This window comes from Pseudopipra pipra, chromosome W (genome assembly GCF_036250125.1).
Source record: "Pseudopipra pipra isolate bDixPip1 chromosome W, bDixPip1.hap1, whole genome shotgun sequence".
Lineage (NCBI taxonomy): Eukaryota > Metazoa > Chordata > Aves > Passeriformes > Pipridae > Pseudopipra > Pseudopipra pipra.
In genome coordinates, this window is record NC_087580.1 from 11,300,922 (window position 1) to 11,322,835 (window position 21,914).

Here is a 21,914-nt window from a genome sequence, read left to right on the forward strand (position 1 = left end):
TGAGATATTTCTGAACCTCCCAGAATCCAGGGGCCATTGTGACCCTGCAGAACCTCCTGCATTCCAGTGGTCCTTGTGAAACTGCAGGCTCTCCTGGAACCCAAGGATTCCACTCTCACCTTCAACACCTCCAGGGACGCTGACTCCACCCCCTCCCTGCCCAGCCCATTCCAAGGCCTGATTACTCTCTTGGCAAAAAATTGCTTCCCAATATCCAACCTAAACCTCCCCTGGCACAGCTCCAGACCCAGCCCTCTTGTCCTACTGCTGCTTCCTGGCACAACAGCCCCACCCCCACCTGGCTACACCCTCCTGGCAGGGACTTGCAGAGAGTCAGGAGGTCTCCCCTGAGCCTCCTCTTCTCCAGCCTCAGCACCCCCAGCTCCCTCAGCCTCTCCTCACACCACTTGTGCTCCACTCCCTTCCCCAGCCTCGCTGCTCTTCTCTGCTCCTGCTCCAGCCCCTCCAGGGCCTTCCTCAACTCAGGGGCCCAGAGCTGGACACAGCACTCCAGGGGTGGCCTCACCAGCGCTCACTCCAGCCCAACAATCCCTTCCCTGCTCCTGCTGCCACACTCTTCCTCACACATTGGCCACACTTCCTCACTCCATTGGCCCTCTTGGCCCCCTGGCCACACTCTGCCTCCTGTTCAGCTTCCTGTCCATCCCCACTCCCAGCTCCCTTTCTGCCTGCCTGCTCTCCAGCCACTCTGGCCCCAGCCCGGGGGGCTGACGGGGCTTCTTGTGGCCAAAGGGCAGGACCCGGCCCTTGGCCTGCTGGAACCTCATCCCCTTGCAATCAGCCCATGGATCCAGCTGGGCCAGGTCCCTCTGCAGAGCCCTCCTGCCTTCCAGCACATCAACACACCCCAGCTTGGGGTCACCTGCACATTTGCTGATGAAATGCCTGGTTCTGCAGCAGCTGCAGATGCTCAAGGGGCAGCAGGAACAAGTCAGGGGCCTGGGGGGGCCTGGGGGGATTTGGGGTGCGGGAGGGTCCAGGGGAGCTGGGGAGGGGCTTTGGGGATTGGGGGTACAAACCAGGACAGACCAGTACAGACCAGTACCTCCTCACTGCTCCCCCGATCTCTCCTGGACCTGGGCCACATTGTTGTGGGACACCTGAGCCCACCCCAGTGCCCTCCCAGTACAGCCCAGTGCCCCCAGTACAGCCACTGTGCTCCTGTCCCAGGGTGCCGGGTGATCCCTCTTTGGGGGGGGCTGGAAGGGATTTGAAGGGGGGCTGGGGGAAATTTGGGGGGACGTGGGGGGGGTTGGATTAGAATTTGGGGGGTTTGGGGTGCTTTGGGTGCATTTAGGGGAGTTAAAAGGGGTCTTGGGAGGTCCAAGGGATCTGTAGGGGGAGGGGATTCAAAGGAAAATGGGGGTTGGGAGACATTGGGGGGCTTTAATGATGTCTAGGGGGAAAGAGGAGGGGCAGCACCAAGAGCAGGTGAGTCCTGAGACCCCCCTGGGGTTCCCAAGACTTTCTTGGTGTCCCTAATTCCCCCCTTAACACCCTGCGACCCCCCTGGTGTCTCCAATGTTCCCAGGGCCTCTCCATGGCCATAATTCCCCCTAATTCCACTGTCCCTATACCCCACCCCACTGTCCCCATACCCCACCCACTGTCCCCATACCCCACCCCACTGTCCCCATACCCCACCCCACTGTCCCCAAACCCCATCCCTGATGTCCCCAGCCCTCCATCTCACCCCAGGAGCCCCCCCTGGACCCTCTGACACCAAACTCATCCCCCCTCCCCACCATGCTCACAGAAAGGCCAAGGGCATCTGGGGACACACTGGGGACAGCTGGGGGGCTTTGGGGGGCACTGGGGGATTACTGGGGGATACTGGGACACACTGGGGGGAACCAGGGGGCACTGGGAGGGACTGGGGCGTTACTGAGGGACACTGGGAGGGACTGGAGGTGAACTGGGGCACACTGGGGGGCACTGGCAGAGAACTGGGGAGTTACTGGGAGATTACCAGGACACACGGGGGGACACTGGGAGGTTACTGGGCCATACTGGGGGTTACTGGGTGCTCACTGGGATACACTGGGCGGTCACTGGGGGGTTACTGGGCTATACTGAGGGTCACTGGGAGGTTATTGGGATATACTGGGGGCACTGGAATCCCCTTACCCGGATGTAGTATATATCCCCCCTCCGATTTTGGGGAGCATCACTAGTACCCCTCCCCTGGGGCCTGGGGGACCCTCTGAACCCACTGCTGGGCTTTAGGGGACTCCACAAAATCCCCTCAAACCCCCTGAAATCCCCTCAGAAATGCACCCCAGGACCCATCGAAACCTCCTCAAGGACCCCCCAACTCCCCTAAGAGACCTCATCCCCCCCCCGGAGTCCCTAAACCCTCTCAGTGACCCGCAAAACACACCTGGGACCCCCCAAGCCCATTCAGGGACCCCCCCAGTCCCTCTAAGGGAGCCTCAAAGCCGTCTGGAACCATCTAGAGACCACAAAAACTGCTGCAAAGGTCCGTACAAAACCCACCCAGGACCCCCAAACCCCCTCAGAGATCCCCCAAGCCCACCTGGGACCCCCCCAGTCCCCTCAGAAACCAAAACTCCTTCAGGGACTCGCAAACCCCTTCAGGGACCTTCAACCTCCCCCCCCCCCCCAGTCCCCTCAGGACACCGAACCCCCTCAGGGACCCCTCAAAATCTCCTCGGGAACCCCCGAACTCCTCAGCTAAGCCCTCCCGAGCCCTCCAGCCTTTCCACCCCCAGCCGCGCTCCCCGCAGCCCCCGAGGGGATCCCCAGACCCGCTCCCCCCGCAGACCCCCCCAGCTCACACACCCGAGCGCAGCTTTGCCCGGGGCCGCCCCCGAATCCCCCCGCGCCAAAGATGGCGCCCTTCGCGCGCTTCGCATGGACACACCCCCGCCGCAGCCAATCAGCGCGCGGCCACGCCCCCTGCCCGCCCTCCGCCCCGCCCCCGCCTCGCGCGGGGCACCCCGGGAGGTTCCGCAGTCAGTGCCGGGCACGGCCCCGGCAGCGCAGCCCCGAGGGACCCGGTGTGCTGTGGGCTGGACAGGAACCTCCTCAGCTGGGCCCCGAGGGACCCGGTGTGCTGTGGGCTGGACAGGAACCTCCTCAGCCGGGCCCCGAGGGACCCGGTGTGCTGTGGGCTGGACAGGAACCTCCTCAGCTGGGCCCCGAGGGACCCGGTGTGCTGTGGGCTGGACAGGAACCTCCTCAGCTGGGCCCCGAGGGACCCGGTGTGCTGTGGGCTGGAGAGGAACCTCCTCAGCTGGGCCCCGAGGGACCCGGTGTGCTGTGGGCTGGACAGGAACCTCCTCAGCTGGGCCCCGAGGGACCCGGTGTGCTGTGGGCTGGACAGGAACCTCCTCAGCTGGGCCCCGAGGGACCCGGTGTGCTGTGGGCTGGACAGGAACCTCCTCAGCTGGGCCCCGAGGGACCCGGTGTGCTGTGGGCTGGACAGGAACCTCCTCAGCTGGGCCCCGAGGGACCCGGTGTGCTGTGGGCTGGACAGGAACCTCCTCAGCTGGGCCCCGAGGGACCCGGTGTGCTGTGGGCTGGACAGGAACCTCCTCAGCTGGGCCCTTCCCTCCTCCCTGCCCCTCCTCAGCTGGGCCCTTCCCTCCTCCCTGTCCCTCCTCAGCCGGGCCCTTCCCTCCTCCCTGCCCCTCCCCAGCTGGGCCCTTCCTGCCCACCAGCTCCTGCTCCAAAGGGCTCCCACACACCCTGGGGCACTTGTCCCACTTGGGCACTGGAGCTGCCCCAGGGCGTCTCTGGGCAGTGGCCAGCTCTGGGACTGCTCTGCCTGAAGCCAGGAGTGTGGAATTTAGGAGACACTTGAAACCTCTAGAGAACGGAACTCTTGGGAATTGCTGAAGGCTTCCTGGCCAGCGTTGTCAGACCTTTTTTTTTTTTTTTAATTTCAACAATTTTTCTCCAGTTTTTCTCATTGACAACACCTTCTATATATATTAAGCTGATTCTTTCACTATGTACATGAATAGGTTTTTTGCAGCTACTTATCAAACTAAATATCCCACCAATTATTCAGTTATGGAAACATGGCTCAGAGGAAGCTCCTGATTTTTGGGGCACCTTTCATCTCTCTAATTTTGCCTCTTCTGTTCTTCCTCTCCCTATTTTTGTCTTGAAAAAGCTCTCCAGGATGTGTGTGCCTGGGAGTGTATTCATCCTCTGAGCTGTGCCCTGTGCCATGGGACAGGGGACAAGTGCACCTTCCAGAGAAATCTGCCCCTCCTGCTCACAGAAGCCCCCCGAGTGCCCAGGTGAGATGGTGCCCAGGCTGCTTTGCTGGTGTGAAATGAAAGGGCCAGGCCAGAAAGGCAGAGGAGGGTGATGGAGGAGACAGGGCCATTTGCAGGGGATGTGTGTGAGGCTGGGGAGATGAATGTCCCTGGGCCAGTGAAGGCTGTTCCTGGAGTCTCCCCAGAGCTGTCAGGGCTCTGAGAGGGCTCCAGAGCTGAGCTGGGCTCCTGCCCTGCTCACACCCCCAGGGCTGTGCAGGGACACGAGTCCTTCCCTTGCACACCCTCCCAGTTCCTGGCAGCAGGGGCAGTGTCTGCCTGGCTCCTGCTGCCACTGCCAGGGGCTGGAGGCCCCTCAGCCCTGCAGAGCCCCCACCCTGCCCACTCACACACTTCAGCTCAACACTGGGGTTTTCCCCTCCCTGGCACTGCCCAGTCCAGCCCCTCCCTGCTCCCCCCATCTCCTGCCCCTGCCCCAGCCCAGCAGAGCAGCACACTCAGGGCTGGCCCTGCAGCAGGACTGGAGGCCATGGAGCTCAGGGACAGGCCCTCTGGGTCTGCAATGCTCAGCACATCAGCAGCTCAGGCAGCTCCTGCAGCCCCAGGGCCAGCCCCGCTCCCCAGCACAGCAGCAGAGAATCGGCCCCGGGCTCCTCAGGCCCCATTTGCCATCTCCAGGGGCACTGGCCACCACCAGCACCAGCTGGAGCAGCCTCAGCCCCTCAGCCCCCACAGGGGGACCCTGAGGGCAGCACACGGACTCCAGGGAGAAACCAGCAAGGCAAGGACCCTCTGGAGAGTCTGGGCCTTGGCCTTGTTCCTGAGAGCCCTGGAGAAGAAGAGCTGAGGCTTCAGGCTGTGCCTGAGCAAATGGAGCCCCTTGTGTGGTGGAAAGAGTGCAGTGGAGCCCAGCTCATGGCAGCAGTGCCATGGCCACAGGACTGACCCAGCCCAGCCCGGGGACCAAGGCCCAGAGCACTGAGGCCTCACCCAGGCCCAGAAGGGGAGGGGGGCAGGAGAAAAAGAGCAGCTCTCAACAGGCCAAATGCTGCTGCTCCCTGGCACTGCTGCTGTGCTGGGACTCTGTTCCCTGCCCCTCTGCACACAGGCACTGCCCTGCCAGACTCATCAGAGGTCTCAGAAGATTGAACTCACAAAAACAAGTCACTGAAGGATCCTTGACTTTGTTTCAATGCATTCCTCATTTACCCAGACTCTGGGTCAAATTCAAGATGCAGACAGTGACCAAGACATGGGATGAATAATCAATATTCACTGTACACAACTTTATCCCAGGAGAAAAACCCCATGAAAACCCTAACCCAGCACCACAAAACCCTGAGCAGGCAGGCTGGAACAAGGAGTCCCATTCTGAATGCTGTGGAAGAGAAAACAGGCCCTTTGTGCCTTCAGAAAAGCATCCAGTCATCATTTTCCTCAGGGCATCCTTGAAGCAAAAGGTTTCTTAAGACAGATGCCAGAGCTTGGCAGCAGGCTGTCCTTCTCAGCTTGGAAAATCTCTGCTAACTTCCCTAACAATGGTACAATCCCCCCACGTTAATGTTGTCAAACAGCTGCATCTGCAGGATTCCTGTTCCAGCATTACCTAATGCACAGTTATCACACCTCTTTTTAAAATTAAAGGGGAGGAAAAAAAAAGCCGGGGGTGAGGGGAGACTCCCCCCCCCAGTCATCCATCAAGTGAACATCCTGGCCACTGCTCCCAAGAAATTGAATATATGCTAAAAAGATACAAAAAAACATAAAAGGCTTTCAAAAATAAAAGTTTTTCAGAACTAGATTTTAATATTGCCAGGTGGTTTTTTGCCAGATTATAAAGTTGACTGAAATGCCAGGATACTGCATTTTGGAAGCAGCAGCAGCTCACATATTGCCTTGTATTAGTGGCTGAAGTGTGTTGCTGATTCCAAAGCTGGACTATCATCATCTGTGGGGGAGAGTAGATAAATAAATGAATAACAATTGGCATTCCCTACCAACCCTGCTGCCTTGAAGCACTCCTTTCAAGTGCGGCCTCCACAGGAAAAAAAAAAAGTTAAGAGCACTTTATTTTGATTATAGTGCTTTCCCAGGCAGGAATTTTTATTTCAGTTAGAATCTTTGAACCATTACATTTTCAGTGATGCATTTTTCTATTTACAGTTGACACCTTCATAGAAGAATGAAACCTTTGAGCAACAGCTCTAAAGCATGAAGGTTGCCTGCAGGAAATACTTAAATTATTTTACACCCAAATGGAGCCTGTTGTTTTTAGCTAAAATGTAATAAACCTTAAATCAATGACCTTTCTTTCACTGAAAGCCTGCCCTTTGGAAAACTAACTTTCCCAAGAAACATATTTGGGTGAATAAATGCCAAACAAAGGGCTATTGAAATCTAAACATTTTCTCCATTTATGGCTTGTGAACATTTAGTTCCTAAATTCCCAACTGCTGCCTAATGTACAGAACAGGGGTGCCTTGGTTGACTCACATATCATTGATTTCAGAGTGTCACAGGGATCTCATTGACAGGAATCAATTAGAATCCAAAATCAATCAAATGTGTTCGTGCACTGTCATTCATTGAATTTGAATCTCCCCAAATTAATTGTAAGCATGTGAAAGAACCTAGAAATTAATTTTGAACAGGTACAAAACCAAAAATCAGTAAACTTTGAGAAGACAATAGTGCATCTGAGCATGTTTCATGCCTGCTGGGGTAAGTTAATGGTGAATCCCACCTTCCCTTCCCAGCACAGGCTGAGATATTTTCTTTTGGAACATGAAAATACCCAGGGACTGAAGGCAGAGGACACACCAGTCAATGATCCAGCATTATTTTATGAACAGCCTGTTACACACCCAATATCAAACATGCTGCCAGGATATTACAAAATGCACAAGTGTAAAACTGCCCATTGTAAGTGAGCCACTGCACTTCAGGAGAAAGAAAGGAGAGAATTCCTGAATCTCTACCAAAAGCAGGAATAGATGTGGCCACTTATCCAAAGAGCTGTTATTGCTGCTGAGGACTCCTCTCTGAACACATTCACCTGTCATTCTGTCGGGGTAATAAATCCTTCCACTCATTACAGCACAGGCAAAAGCACCTGCTATTTAATGTCAATGCAAAAATGGCCCAAAGTGTCTAAAACATTTCCTTTTGCTCATGTAAAAGTGCTGGCATTTTACTTCCTTCCTGATAAGCCAGTGCCAATGGACCTGATTATTCTTTTCTTATTCAAAGCACATCAGTAGTTCCAAAGCACTCTCCATCTTATCAGGTGTCTGAACAGCACAGTTACTGAAAACAGTTTGTGCTGCTCCTCTCTCCTTCTGCCAGGCTCTCAGATAAACCCAACTAACTCTCTGTATTTACACAATCAAACATAAGCTGTGTCTTCAACACACTGTAGCCTGTTTCTGGCATGTTACAGCTTTGCTGCTTGACATTAGTTGTACCCAAAACAGCAGCAGTGAGTTAGCTTAGAACAAAAATATCGTCACTCCATAGCAGGAACACAGAAGGGACACAGGAGAGTGTATACACTCGTATATGAATATGTGTGTATATATAATATGATATATAAAACCATAAAAATTATATAATTAACTATTTAAAAATTGAAAGCCTCCTTCTCTACTTAGCTAGGAAAAAAACCACCAGACATTCCTAACAAAAGGAGCCCTCAAATCCATTCCTTAACATCCTGGGTGAAACTGGGAGCAAATACAGCTCCGTGTGCTCCTGTACAGATTAGAGCTGCATCCTAACATATATATATTATATCTACACCCTGTGCCAATATTTGGACCTTTAGATGTGTGTATTTAGACATAAGAAAGAGAAATCAAAGCTCCAGAACTGCTCCATTTCCTCTGTGAGTGTGCAGGGATCAGAGTGCACTAACTCAGCCTCATTTTAATGAGCCAAGGGCTGCGCTGTCCTGGCTCTGCATTAGTAAATCTGGGAGGGTGCCCAGACCTCTGCAGTGTTTGGGGGTTTAGTTCTTTTGTAAAGCAAGTTTTGCTGAACTGCAAGGGCATTAAACCCCCAGCCCTGTGGGCACGCCTGCATAAACATCACCCAGCCCGGTTCCAGCAACCCCCGCTCAGAGCCAGCTCAGAGTTGTTCTTCTGTCACGTGAAAGGTCCCTGATTAAACTTCTTCCAGCACAATGACCACACTCAGCTTTAGAGACACTGTTTGCGCTGAAACACACTCCCAGAACTCTGTGTTGAAAGAGTCAGTAATTGTCGCTGAAAGTGTCGGAACGGCCAAAGCGACACGAAAAAAGGTTCCAGCAAAGTTTATTCCAAGGAAAAAGCAGGGACCCCGGGGCTGCTGCGCAGCCCCTTAAGTACAGTTTTAGAACACACGTAATGCACACGGATAGGACAGTTCAAACTTTCACACCAGAATTCTTACAGCTAATAGGTGCATTTTCTAAACTCTACTTTCTCACAATAACTTTGCTCTTTCTCAAAACAGCCCAGTTCTTTCCCACAACAGTCCTGAGCACCTGCTCTTATTTTTCTCTCATGTTGATGTTCTTCCCAACTACTCTCGTTCAAAACAGGTCCTTGTTCTCATGAGACAGTGCTCCTGTTTCCATGAGACAGTGTTCTCTGTTCCCACGGGACAGTTTCTTCAGGATGCATCAGTATGTTGTCAGGATCAGGGCCTCCATTTTCAGTCCTCTCTTTCAGTCCATCTCAGGGGCATACTTTGATCTGGTCAACATCTATTGCTTCGTCAGTATGTGCCAAGGTGCTGACAGACCCACTGTCACCCGTGACAAGTAATGAATTAGGAATGCATTTTTTCTCTCAGAAGCTACTACCTTGCCTTAAAATTACCACTAAGAGGCCATACTTATTTTCCAGGTTCAAAGTGTTCCTGCCCCTACCAGCAAAAACAGACACAGGCTTTTTCTGGCCAGGAAAAAAAAAACAAAACAGCACTGGAAAGACAATAATTTCTTAGAATGCAGCTCAACCCTTACAAAATCTTTGGTGACTGGAGCCCTGACATGATGCACATGGCAGTCTTTCAGATCAAAACTAATCAGTGCACACCCTCAAAATGCAGTAATGCCATTCACAAATGGAAACACAAATGCCCTCTCCAGATCTGTTTCAAAGCATTTTAGCAAGTAAATACAGCAACAGAACCAAATTCCAAAGTATACAGGTTCAATAGACATGTTTGTGTCTGTTAACAGCAGAGATTCCAGTGTCATGTATTTAATGTTATGTGAAGACTGGGCCTGCTGCCTACAAACATGGTATAAATACAGTTAAGTTTAGGAATTGGAACCACCACAGCAAAACTACAGCTCAGACCACTGTAGAAAAGCAGGCAGTAAAAGCTTAATTACCAGTAGCATTATGCTGCCTGTATTGTTAAATGGGAATTCTGTCATCAAGATGTAGATTGGCTTGTGAGCACTGGATTAAAGAGCTCTGAAATGAAGAGTAAAATATAAGTACTCTGTAGAAACATCAGGGGAAAAAAAATCTGTTGTTAACACATTTTAAAATGAGAGGTACTAATGCAGGGTACTGCATTAGAGCATCTTTAAGAGTTTGATAAACAGAGATTTTGGGATCAAATCAGAACTTCAATATGATGTCTTTATGTATAGTTATCTGTATGACTGTATGAACTCAAAATACAGGTCCTACAAACTGATTTACATGTGCACAGGAGCAAAACATGAAAATGCAAATGTATTGTTTGTACTATCTCTCCAAGTGTCTGTTTATAGATTTATACCCAAAATGGATCTTCTTCAATAGTTTTTATTCCAAAATGCTTTCAAATCTTTGCATGTGTATGTGTTCTCTCATATAAAAATCACCCATAAGGAATCCCTGTCCATGTGTCATTTGATGGGGTCACTTTTCTGTGTTAAGTTCCCTCCTTAAAATATGACAGCTGATCCATTTGGGAACTCACTCAAGGACAGGTGAGCTTCATTTCTACGTTCTTTCATTCTCTCCTAAGATTTGATATTCAGGGGCTGAAACATGAGGGTCTCTCCTGTCCTGATCTGTCTCCTCTAATCCCTCCTTTTCCTGTTCCCGTGGCTTCCACTGCCTTGTTAGCTTGTCATCCCCCCCTTTACACCCCAAATAACACGTTTTTCCTCTCCCCCTGGGAGCCATCACTACTTTTCTCTCAACCCTCTTCCATCCAAGCCAGCAGCTCTTCCCTGCCAGTGCTGCTGCTTGGAGAGCCAGAAATCCTGGGCTGTCCTTTGCCTGTTGATAAACAAAGCAGTGGCTTCTTCCCCCGGGGGCTGAAAGTGTCCCCTCCCCCAGACTGGGGCCTGGAATTCCAACCACATTCCTGACCTTGGGTTTCACAGTTACCCATCAGTTTGGGGGAGGGGAAAAGAAAAAGAGGTGAAGAGATTACAGCAGCAAGTGAACTGGGGCTAAGTGCACCTTCATTTTCTCCAGCTGTTCTGGAGAAATAAATAAAAAGAGTACTATAGGAGGAAAAAAAAGCTCAAACCAGGTATCAGTCTACTGAATTTCATCCAGGAATACAGAAGAAGAACATGCCTGCAAACACACATCTACACTAACTTCTCAAACTGCACAGTGCAAAATCTGACCGCAAGGAGTCTGTGCAAAACAGTGGGGATGGAATCAGAGAGGGGAAGGAAAACATCCTCAGCAGTGCCTGTCCCAGCCAAGGGGCATCACTGAGCAGCACCTACATTTCCATGGCTCTCTGGGCAGGGAATTTTTCATGTGTGCCAAACAGCACATCATTAAGTTTCTTCACACTGAAATACAACAGACATTTCAGGGCACCTGAACAGCCAGGTTCTTAAAGCACAGCTACCTCAAGGCAAGGGAAGAAGTGAGATTCAGTGGCACTTGGCAGAAGCTGCCCAGTGCATTTTGTCAAATGGGTATTTACCCAAAGGAGCAACAAGCTCAAGCCATCAGGGAAAGAGCCAGATGATGGAAGGGTGTTAGCTGCTGAGAATTTCTTTGGGAAGAAGTAGACTGTTAACTTGAGATAGAAATTTGCAGTATACCATGGAACCTTATTCAAAGTCCAGCTGGAAAATACCTTATTGCTAAGAGTGTGAAATAAATCCTAAAGTGTCATCAACACTGTGATTTCCTCTTTATTCCCAATCACTAATTAAAGAAACATAACTCAGGTGTGATCTCACTCTGTGCTCCAGTGAGATCAACATTAGAACAATATTGTCACTGTCTCCTGGTCTCTTGTGCTCCTCACTGGCAGGCACTTGGTGCACCCCTGGATATCCTGCTAAGGAGGTAAAAAACTAACCCTTCTAAAGTTCCAGATTTCCCTCACCTGTTTGGACACAGTTGGACAAACTGGACCAAGTTATGACCTGAAAGCCACCTGCTGGATTTAGCATTAATTACTCCTTGTTTTGATCTGAGGGAAAAAGGCTCACACCACACAACCTCTGAATGCTCCTTTGAACTCACCCACAGTGTGTTCACAAAGACACAGAGCAAGGCTTTTAGCTTTTGCTGCTCCCCTCAGGTCCAGCAGACAAAAAATGTCTCTGTGAAACAACAGCAATTGCCTTACCTTGTTACTGAACTCCATTCAGTTTATCTGGTCTCAAACAAACACTCCATATTTTCTCCTTGTTTTATTTCTAAGGCCATGGGTCTGGGTATTTAGATGACTGCCTTCACTGGTGCAGGATAGAAACGGTTCACATGGCTATAAATGAATATTATTCTCTTGACAAAACACCTTTTCCAAAGCCTCTGACAAAAAGAAAGGGAAAAAAACCCAGACAGAAAAAGGGAGCCACAGGCACATTGCCTGTCACCCACCAAAAAAGGTCTCCTCCCTAAAGATAATTCAGGCACACCCTTCAATCTGGATCTCTCACTATCACCCCAAACTCTTCTTTAGTGGAAGTTTCTGTAGGGAAGCTGAAGTGCATCACTGTCCCAGACAGCCAAGGATAAGGTGACTGAGGGAATTCAGTTGCTCTAATTAATGCAGGATTATTTCCCTTTCTTTTGGTGAAGCTAATAATGTGACTGGTGGAATGTCAGTAAAAATGAAATCATAAACTAGTGCAGTAGCAAAGGGAAAACTTACTTTAGTTATGGAGTGTTGCCAGCAGAAATCTTGACAATCTTACACATATTTACACTGATAAAATACCACCTGTACTTCCTGGGATACTGCAAGCTTTCTGCAATCCTTGTGGCATGTCTGTACAGAGCAAGAGTTAACATTTGAGGTGATACCTTAATAAATGAGTTGCAGTTCTATTGTCTCTTGAATGTTAAACACCACATCCTAAATGCAGGAACACGTTCAAGGTCAATGTCCTATTTTAGACCTTTTCAGCAGCTGTGATATTGTGATAATCACACCTAAAACATTCCTCTAGAGACAGTAAATTAGCTCTTTTCACTAGAAGGATTCTTATGATCAAAAACAAATCTGAAAGAGAACAAAGTCAGATTTCTTTTTTTGTTTGTTTGTTGGTTCTTTTTCAGCAATGCAATAAATTGCTGTCCCTAACTGGGATGGCTTTTCTACCCAAGAATTTAAAAGAAAACCCCAAAGTTCACTTGATTCTGCACTTATATTACCTTTGGGGTTTTTTTGGAGGCCTCACTTATGTAAAAATACCTTCCTTAAAATGCATTTATGCTTTCTGTAAGAACCAAACCATTCCAGCTGACATAGCATTCTGTCACCAATACTGCAGGGAAATGTAATATCCCACTGAAGCAGAAGGGAAAGAAGACAACTGAGCATCAGCAGCTCTTCCTAAGCAAGGTCAGGGGTTTAGCTCCATCTAACTGAGGGATGACATGTGTCCCTGAAAATGGGTCTCTTCCCACTCCCCCCCAGCCCTTCTACCCGACTGCAAGCTCAAAGTTCTAAAAAGAGAAGAGGAAGCTGGAGCGTCAATATTTCCCCAGTGCAAACCCCAATGATCTTTGCTGGGAGCTGACAGGAATTGCTGTTCCACTGCCCTGGGAGATCCCGGCTTGAGGCGAGAGCGCAGCCCCGCCCAGAGCCCCCAACCCCTCTGAGAGCTTTTGTAGCGTCTGTTTGGCCATGTCCCTGTGGCAGAGGCTCCCCCGACATCTGCCCTGGAGCTGGAACAGCTGCTGGACCAAACAAGGCGTTGTCCAGCCCGCCTTCCCCCAGCCCCGACCGCCCCAGCCCATCTTCCATCGCTCTGCTTCCTTTTCCTGCCCCTGCTCCCCCTCCGCTCCCTTCCCTCTGCCATTTGTATGAGGAATGTTCTCGCTGTTCTCACTGTCCGAGCATGAGCTGATCCCCAGGGCAGCCTGTGGAATGTAACCCCTCAAGCACCGAATTCCTTCCCCTGTGCCAAAGACACGGGTTTGTTGTTGCTGCCCCTCCCGCCGAGCACCAGCTCCATCTCCTGCTCCTGCCCAGCGGCTTTGCAGAAATCCGGGGCTGGGTGTGGATTGAAGGCTGGGGCAAGGGACAGGATAAAGTTGCTTCACTTTCACCCTTGGTGTCTCGGTGTTTGTGGTCTTGAGAATCCTCACAAACCTGGAACAATGGCAGATTATCTGTTGTTGTAAGATATGTACCTGGAGATTGTTTTGATATGTGTTTAAATCTTCCTTGAAAGAACAACTGATAGAAAACAATGTATAAAAAAAGGAAAAGGGAAAAATAAGAAAAAAAAATTTAAAAAAAGGGAGAAAAAAGAGAAAAAGGAGAAAAAAAAGAGAAAAAAAGAAAGAAAAACAGGAAAAATGAGGAAAAAAAAGAAAAAACAATGAAAAAAGAGAAAAGAGAAAAAAGAAAAAAGAGAGAGAAAAAAGGGAAGAAAAGAAAGAAGAAAGAAGAAATAAAGAAAAGAAAGAAAGAAAAAAGAGAAAATAAAAGAAGACAGAGAAACAAAACCCCAAACAGTCCGATCCTCCCCGCCGCAAGGACTACAACTCCCACAATGCACCGCGCAGGCGGAGGGCGGGCCGGGGCCGGGGCCGCGCGCTGATTGGCTGCGGGGCGGGTCTGTAAAGGCGGGGGGCGGGCAGAGCGGGCGCCATGTTGGCCTCGTGGCGTGAGGGGGGAGAAGGTGCCGGTCGCTGCACTTCGCTGTGAGAGCTGGCGGGGGGCGGCGAGAGCGGGGTCTGGGCATCCCCTCGGGGCTGCGGGGAGCGCGGCTGGGGGTGGGAGGGCCGGAGGGCTCGGGAGGGCTTAGCGGGGGGGTTCGGGGGTTCCCGGGAACGTTTTGAGGGGTCCCTGAGGGGGTTCGGTGTCCTGAGGGGACTCAGGGGGGAGGTTGAAGGTCCCTGAAGGGGTTTGGGGGGCTCTGATAGGGGTTTTGGTTTCTGAGGAGATTTGGGGGGTCCCAGGTGGGCTTTGGGGGTCTGTGAGGAGGTTTGGGGTTCCTAGGGGGCTTTGCGGGGACCTTCGAGGCAGTTTTGGGGTCTCTAGGGGGTTTAAGGGGTCCCAGGCGGTTTTGAGGGTCCGTGAGGGGGATTGGGGGTCCCTGAATGGGCTTGGGGAGTCTCAAGTGGGTTTTGCGGGTCACTGAGAGGGTTTAGAGGGTGCTGGGGAGGGATGAGGGGTCCTTGAGGAGGTTTCGATGGGTCGAGGGGGGGATTTCAGGGGTTGTGAGGGGATTTTAGGGGGTCCCCTAAAGCCCAGCAGTGGGTTCAGGGGGTCCCCCAGCTCCCAGGGGAGGGGTCCTAGGGATGCCCCCCAAAATCTGGGGGGGAGATGTACCACATCTGGGTAAGGGGATCCCAGTGCCCCCAGTATATCCCAGTGACCTCCCAGTGACCCTCAGTACGGCCCAGTAACCCCCTCAGTGACCAGCCAGTGTGTCCCAGTGACCTCCCACTGCCCCCCAGTATGGCCCAGTGATCCTGCAGTGAGCACCCAGTAACCCCCAGTATGGCCCAGTAACCTCCCAGTGTCCCCCCGTGTGTCCTGGTAATCTCTCAGTAACTCCCCAGTTCTCTGCCAGTGCCCCCCAGTGTGCCCCAGTTCACCTCCAGTCCCTCCCAGTGTCCCTCAGTAACACCCCAGTCCTTCCCAGTGCCCCCTGGTTCCCCCAGTGTGTCCCAGTATCCCCCAGTAATCCCCCAGTGCCCCCCAAAGCCCCCCAGCTGTCCCCAGTGTGTCCCCAGATGCCCTTGGCCTTTCTGTGAGTGTGGCGGGGAGGGGGGATGAGTTTGGTGTCAGAGGGTCCAGGGGGATGAGATGGAGCGTTGGGGACATCAGGAATGGGGTTTGGGGACAGTGGAATTGGGGGTGTCAGGGGGGGAACTGGGGACACCAAGAGGGTCTTCGGGACATCAGGGATCACCTGCTTGTGGTGCAGCCCCTCCTCTCCCCCACAGGCCCCATTAAGCCCCCCCAAATGTCCCCTAACCTCCATTTTCCCTTTAATCCTCTCCCCCCACAGATCCCTTTGATGCCCCAATGCCCCCAAAACCCATTTTAGCTCCCCCAAATGCAATCAAAGACCCCCAAAACCCCCCAAATCCCCATCCAACCATCCCCCCGGATCCCTTCAGATCTCCCCCAGCCCCCCTTCAAATCCCTTCCAACCTCCTCAAAAAGGGATCACCCGGCAGCAGGAGCACAGTGGCTGTACTGGGGGCACTGGGCTGTACTGGGAGGGCACTGGGGGGGGCTCAGGTGTCCCACAACAATGTGGCCCAGCTCCAGGAGAGATCGGGGGAGCAGTGAGGAGGTACTGGTCTGTACTGGTCTGTCCTGGTTTGTACCCCCAATCCCCAAAGCCCCTCCCCAGCTCCCCCAGGACCCTCCCGCACCCCAAATCCCCCCAGGCCCCCCCAGGCCCCTGACTTGTTCCTGCTGCCCCTTGAGCATCTGCAGCTGCTGCAGAACCAGGCATTTCATCAGCAAATGTGCAGGTGACCCCAAGCTGGGGTGTGTTGATGTGCTGGAAGGCAGGAGGGCTCTGCAGAGGGACCTGGCCCAGCTGGATCCATGGGCTGATTGCAAGGGGATGAGGTTCCAGCAGGCCAAGGGCCGGGTCCTGCCCTTTGGCCACAAGAAGCCCCGTCAGCCCCCCGGGCTGGGGCCAGAGTGTCTGGAGAGCAGGCAGGCAGAAAGGGAGCTGGGAGTGGGGATGGACAGGAAGCTGAACAGGAGGCAGAGTGTGGCCAGGGGGCCAAGAGGGCCAATGGAGTGAGGAAGTGTGGCCAATGTGTGAGGAAGAGTGTGGCAGCAGGAGCAGGGAAGGGATTGTTGGGCTGGAGTGAGCGCTGGTGAGGCCACCCCTGGAGTGCTGTGTCCAGCTCTGGGCCCCTGAGTTGAGGAAGGCCCTGGAGGGGCTGGAGCAGGAGCAGAGAAGAGCAGCGAGGCTGGGGAAGGGAGTGGAGCACAAGTGGTGTGAGGAGAGGCTGAGGAGCTGGGGGTGCTGAGGCTGGAGAAGAGGAGGCTCAGGGGAGACCTCCTGACTCTCTGCAAGTCCCTGCCAGGAGGTTGGAGCCAGGTGGGGGTGGGGCTGTTGTGCCAGGAAGCAGCAGTAGGACAAGAGGGCTGGGTCTGGAGCTGTGCCAGGGGAGGTTTAGGTTGGATATTGGGAAGCAATTTTTTGCCGAGAGAGTAATCAGGCCTTGGAATGGGCTGGGCAGGGAGGGGTGGAGTCCCTGTCCCTGGAGGTGTTGAAGGTGAGAGTGGATGTGGCCTCAGTGCCATGGTCTGGGAAGCACAGCAAGGTTGGATCCAGGGCTGGACTTGATGATCTCGGAGGTCTTTTCCAACCCAGCTGATTCTGTGATTCTCTGATTGCCATTCCTGTGGCAGCACATGCTTGAGGCTCCATCCCCAGGGTGAGAGAGATGTCTGTCCATATCTATCTCCAAGGTTAGTCTGTAAATGTGTGGTGTTAGCAAAGCAGGCTGAGTTGTGGGCTGGTTGTAGGAGAAAGAAGCCCCCAGCCCAGTGCAAGCAGGCAGCCCTGAGCTTGCACATGATGTCCCCTCCCTGCAGGTTCCTGTCCTTGAGCCCAGGCCCTGAGGTGAGGCTGAGAATAAGTGCAAGGCAGAGGTGCTGCTGAGGAAGGAGAGCCCCGTGGTGGGGAAGGCACAAAGCTGTGAGTGCCCATCCCCGAGCAGGTGCTGTGTCCATCCCCTGTGTGCCAGGTGAGCTGGGGCTTTGCTGCAGAGCTGCGGGCGCTGATTTGAGCGGCTCCAAGTGCTGAGATGGTGGGCACCCAGGAACACCAACTGTGCCTGGCCACGGAGCCTGCAAGGAGGAGCAGAGACAGCCCTGGCAGTGTGGGGGGCCAGGTTGTCCCTGTGCCTTCCCCTGCAGGCCCTGGCTGTCCCTGCTGGGCCCCTGTCCATCCCCATCAGGTCCCTGCCCGTCCCCCTCGGGCTGAGCTCCCCCCAGGAAGTGCCGTGGAGCTGAAGCTGCTGCCATCCCCCCCCTGCAGCCGCTGCCCCGGCCAAGGGAGCAGCAAAGGCAGGGCCAGGAGCAGAGGCAGCAGCAGGGGAGCCCTGGGGGGCCGGGAAGCTCTTGTGTGGGGCAGGAAAGAGGCGCTGGGCACGAGGCCGGGGCTGTGCTGAGCAGGCCCAGCCCTCACATCCCCCCAGCCAACGCCGGCTGCCCAGGGGGCTTGGGAGGGACCCCCAGCCCGTGTGCCCCACACTGAGCTGGCAGAGAGAGAGCCAAGGGACAGGGCCACGGGCAGGGCCACGGGGGAGGGACAGGCAGGGCCATTGCAGGGCCACGGTGAGGGCACAGCCTGTGGCAGCAGAGCTGCCCAGGGCCGGGGGCAGCCGGGGCTGTTGGGACCAGCCAGTGCTGGGGCCGAGCAGAGCACGAGGCCTCTTGCAGAGCCCTGGAGCAGCCTCCCACTTGCCAGCCCTGCCCTGGTGGGGTGACACTGTCCCCTCCCTACAGGACACTCCCCCAAAAAACTTCGTGGGGGCCTTTTGTGTCTATTCCTGGTTGGTGATTCCTGCTGAGGACCTGAGGGAGCCTCTGCAATCCCATCCATGGGACACAGTCTCCTCTGCAGAGCTTGACTCCCTGCAGACTTTGCAGGGAAATCTGTGCTGGCAGCCTGAGTATGTCAAGACCCCCCACGCTCCCCCCCAGGATATTTGGGACGAGTTCCCCCTTCCCGGGCACCCGTGGGATGGGGGGCGATTGTTCTCCTGCTGTTGCTGTTGCTGCTCCACCCCTGTCCCTGCCCTTCCTGCCGCTGTGGGGTGAGCGGAGCGGCCACGATGGGAAAGGGGGAAGAGGAGCGAAAAGAGCGGGTGGGACCCCCAAAGGGAGCACGAGGGGCGGTGGGTCACCCCCAAAGGGAGCTGGGGGAGCGGGGTTTGGGGGGCCGATGGGGAAGGGGTGGGAGAGGGGGGCTGAGGGGAGGGGAGGGACTGGGGTTGCCGTGGGGGTGCCTCGGTGTCCCCGTGCCTTGATCCCTGGAGAGTAGGGGAGGCTGGAGAGAGGGGGGAGCTGTGAGAGCCCCGAGAGCTGGAGGGGGGGGAGCTCGGGCCCCCTGTGCCGAGCCAGCGTTCAGGGCCCTGCTGTTGGTGCCAAATTGCCCCTGGTCAGGCTGAGCCCAGAGCCCGCCCACGTGTCAGGGGGCCCGATCCGCTCCCTGCTCTCGTTGCCCTGGGGCAGCCTCTGGTGTCCCCCCGCCCGTGGGGCTGTTTGGGTGCCTGGGGCACAGCCGGCCCTTGTGCAGGGCTGTGCCCTTGGGGGCTGTTGGGGGTGGGTGGGAGGTGTTTTTTGGGGGCCGGGCTGGGTTGGGGTCAGAGCCCTGGTGGTGGGTGGGGGATGCAGGTCCCCCCCACGATGGGGGTTGGTGTTGCTGGGTCAGGCCCCGCCAGCTCCATTGTCAGCCTGGTGCTGATGGGGGGGACACAGCGGGTTTGGGGCCCCCCAGGAGTGCTGGGGGTGGGTGTGGAGCCCGGGAGCTGCCGAGTGTGGAGGGCGGAGCGGGGAGATGCCGGAGCTGGGGGACCCCCGGCAGCCTGGAGGGGGGAGCACGGAGAGGGAGGAGCCCTGGGACCCTCAGGAGCCTGAAACGGGGGGTGTGGAGAAGGGGAAGCCTGGACAGTGGGGACCCCTGGGATCCCTGGGACAACAGAGTGGAGAACCTGGAGAGGGGGAATGTCTGGGAACGTGACCCCTCGAAGGTGAGAGTCAGAGGAGAAAGGACCCTTGGGACCCCCAACACTGCCAGCATCCCTAAGGGGGACCCCAAACATCCCAGACAGGGGAGACCTTCCAACCCCAGAGGGGAGAGACCAGAGAGGGGGAACTTCTGGGAGAGATTTTTTTTGGCTAATCTTCATATTTTTGGAGTATATTTCATCTGAATCTCAAGTTTTTGCAGTTTGAGGGTGTGGGGCTCTTCTTGCTATTTCTGAGGGGGGTTTTGCCTGAATCTGGGTGGTTTGGGTTTTTCTGGGCTGAATCTTGGTGTTTTGGAGGTTTTTATGGTCACAGGATGCCCGGTGAGTTCTAGAGATGGACTTGGGCAGGAGGAACCCCCAAGGCAACACCCTCAGCCCTTGTTTTCCCCCCCATCAGGATTTGTCCTTCCCAAAGCTTGGGCAGATGAAGGAGGCTGCGAGGAAGAGGAAGATGCCTTGGGCCCCCCAGGCAGGTGAGGAGGAAGTCAGTGTCCCTTTGGGCGGGTGTTGTGCTGGCTCTGTCAGCCGAGCATGGCCCCGGCTGCAGGACAACCCCGCTGGCGCCGCCGTCCTGCCGGGGCCGGAGTTGGGGGGATGTCCTTGGCCTTCCCTGTGGGCCGGAGGCAAATCCCCTCCCTGTCCTTGTTGCTTCCTGCCCCAGGCCCCGAGCTGAGGACGGAGAGCCCGGAGGACAAATCCCCCCGGCAGAGCCTGGTGGGAGAGGCCGTTTTGAAGGGCTCCCCGGCGCAGGAAGGCAGCGGGGAGGAAAAGGGCCGGAGATCCCCCCGCAGGAGGGGCTCCAAAGCCAACCCAGGGTGCTCTGAGGAGGAAAGAGCCAGCCTGTGCCGGGAAGGCGGCCGGAGCTTGAGGGGGAACTCTGACCTGGTGGTCCCTGAGCAGCTTCCCAGCAGGGAGAAGCCCTTCAGGTGCTTGGAATGTGGGAAGAGCTTCAGGAAGAGCACGAAACTCCTTGCCCACCAGCACATTCACACTGGGGAACGGCCCTACACGTGTAGGGAATGTGGGAAGAGCTTCAGACACAGCTCCACCCTGATCCAACACCAGCGCATTCACACTGGGGAACGGCCCTACACGTGTAGGGAATGTGGGAAGAGCTTCAGGGACAGCTCCAACCTGATCCGACACCAGCACATCCACACTGGGGAACGGCCCTACACGTGTAGGGAGTGTGGGAAGAGCTTTAGGGACAACTCCACCCTGATCCAACATCAGCGCATCCACACTGGGGAACGGCCCTACACGTGTGGGGAGTGTGGGAAGAGGTTTCAGCGCAGTGGGAATCTCCTCAGGCATGAGCAGACACACACGGATGAGAGGCCCTTCCGCTGCACCGACTGCGGGAAGGGCTTCAACCAGAACTCCACCCTCGTCAGGCACCGGCGCATCCACAGCAGGGAGAGGCCCTACAGCTCCAGCCCCCGCACCCACCATCTTATCCACACTGGGGAACGACCCTACAGGTGCTCGGAATGTGGGAAGAGGTTTAAGACCAGCTCCAATCTCCTCATGCATGAGCGGACGCACACGGATGAGAGGCCCTTCCGCTGCACCGACTGCGGGAAGGGCTTTAAGTGGAACTGCACCCTCGTCAGGCACCGGCGCATCCACAGCGGGGAGAGGCCCTACAAGTGTGGGGAGTGTGGGAAGAGCTTCACCCAGAGCGGTAACTTGACCAAACACCGACGGACCCACCAGTAAGGGGAACCCTGCGAGTGCCCCGACTGCGGGAAGAGCTTCGGCCGCTGCTTCCACCCCGAATGAAGCCCCTGATGGGGAGGCAACCCCTGGAGTCCAGTGACTGTCAGTCCAACCCTTTCGACCACAAAGGGCCAGTCCCCTTTCCCAGAGGCAGCTTCTTCCAACAGAACCCTTCTTGGGGGTTGTGTGTGGAGATTCCTGCCTTGGCTGGGGACCCCCCAAAGTCACTCCTGGAGGCTGAGAGCAGAGATCTCCCCACCAGCGTTGGTCTGGGGGAGTTCCATCCATCTCTAATTAAGAATTATTGCTTTTGTGCCAGCTTGAGTAGAATTGCTTCAACAATTGCTTTAGTGTAGAGCACTGTCCTGTCTTATCCTGTACTCCTGGTAGTTTTAGTGTTTGTATTGTGCAGTAAATAATTCTGATGAAGATCTTCTGTCTGATCATTTTTAACCCTAAATAAGTTCATTTCTATCAATAGTTCTGATTTGCCATCATTAAAAGCTGGGGGACAAAAGTGGTTCAGTCACAGCTCTGTAATTCCTCTAAACTGAAACTGTTGGTATGATGCAAGGCTGAGATTGGATCCAGCAGCCCCCAGCACCCCACAGGAAGTTGGGAGCTCAGGGGGGCCACCCCCCTTTGCCAACCCCCCTGTGCCCAAAGACCCCCATGGGACCGTTGGACCCACCAGCCCACCTTCCCTTTTCCACCCTTCTCCCTGTTCCTTCCACTTTCCCATTGTCCCCTCAATCCCCGT

General features: G+C 54.5%; 1 protein-coding gene and 1 long non-coding RNA gene across 2 annotated transcripts in view; both read left to right on the top strand.

Moving 5' to 3' along the window:
• LOC135406004 (zinc finger protein 91-like) overlaps nt 1-21,303 on the top strand; it is a 369,522-nt gene extending 348,219 nt beyond the window's left edge. Inside the window, exon 5 of the mRNA XM_064640514.1 lies at nt 20,351-21,303. Within this exon, the coding sequence (XP_064496584.1) occupies nt 20,351-21,154 (804 nt within the window). The 3' untranslated portion in view covers nt 21,155-21,303. The remainder of the gene's footprint in view (nt 1-20,350) is intronic.
• LOC135406160 (uncharacterized) lies at nt 16,987-20,311 on the top strand. Its single transcript, XR_010426179.1, has 3 exons — nt 16,987-17,425; nt 19,833-19,908; nt 20,097-20,311. It is a non-coding gene; the product is annotated as an uncharacterized LOC135406160 (long non-coding RNA).
• Nucleotides 21,304-21,914: the final 611 nt, after the last annotated feature.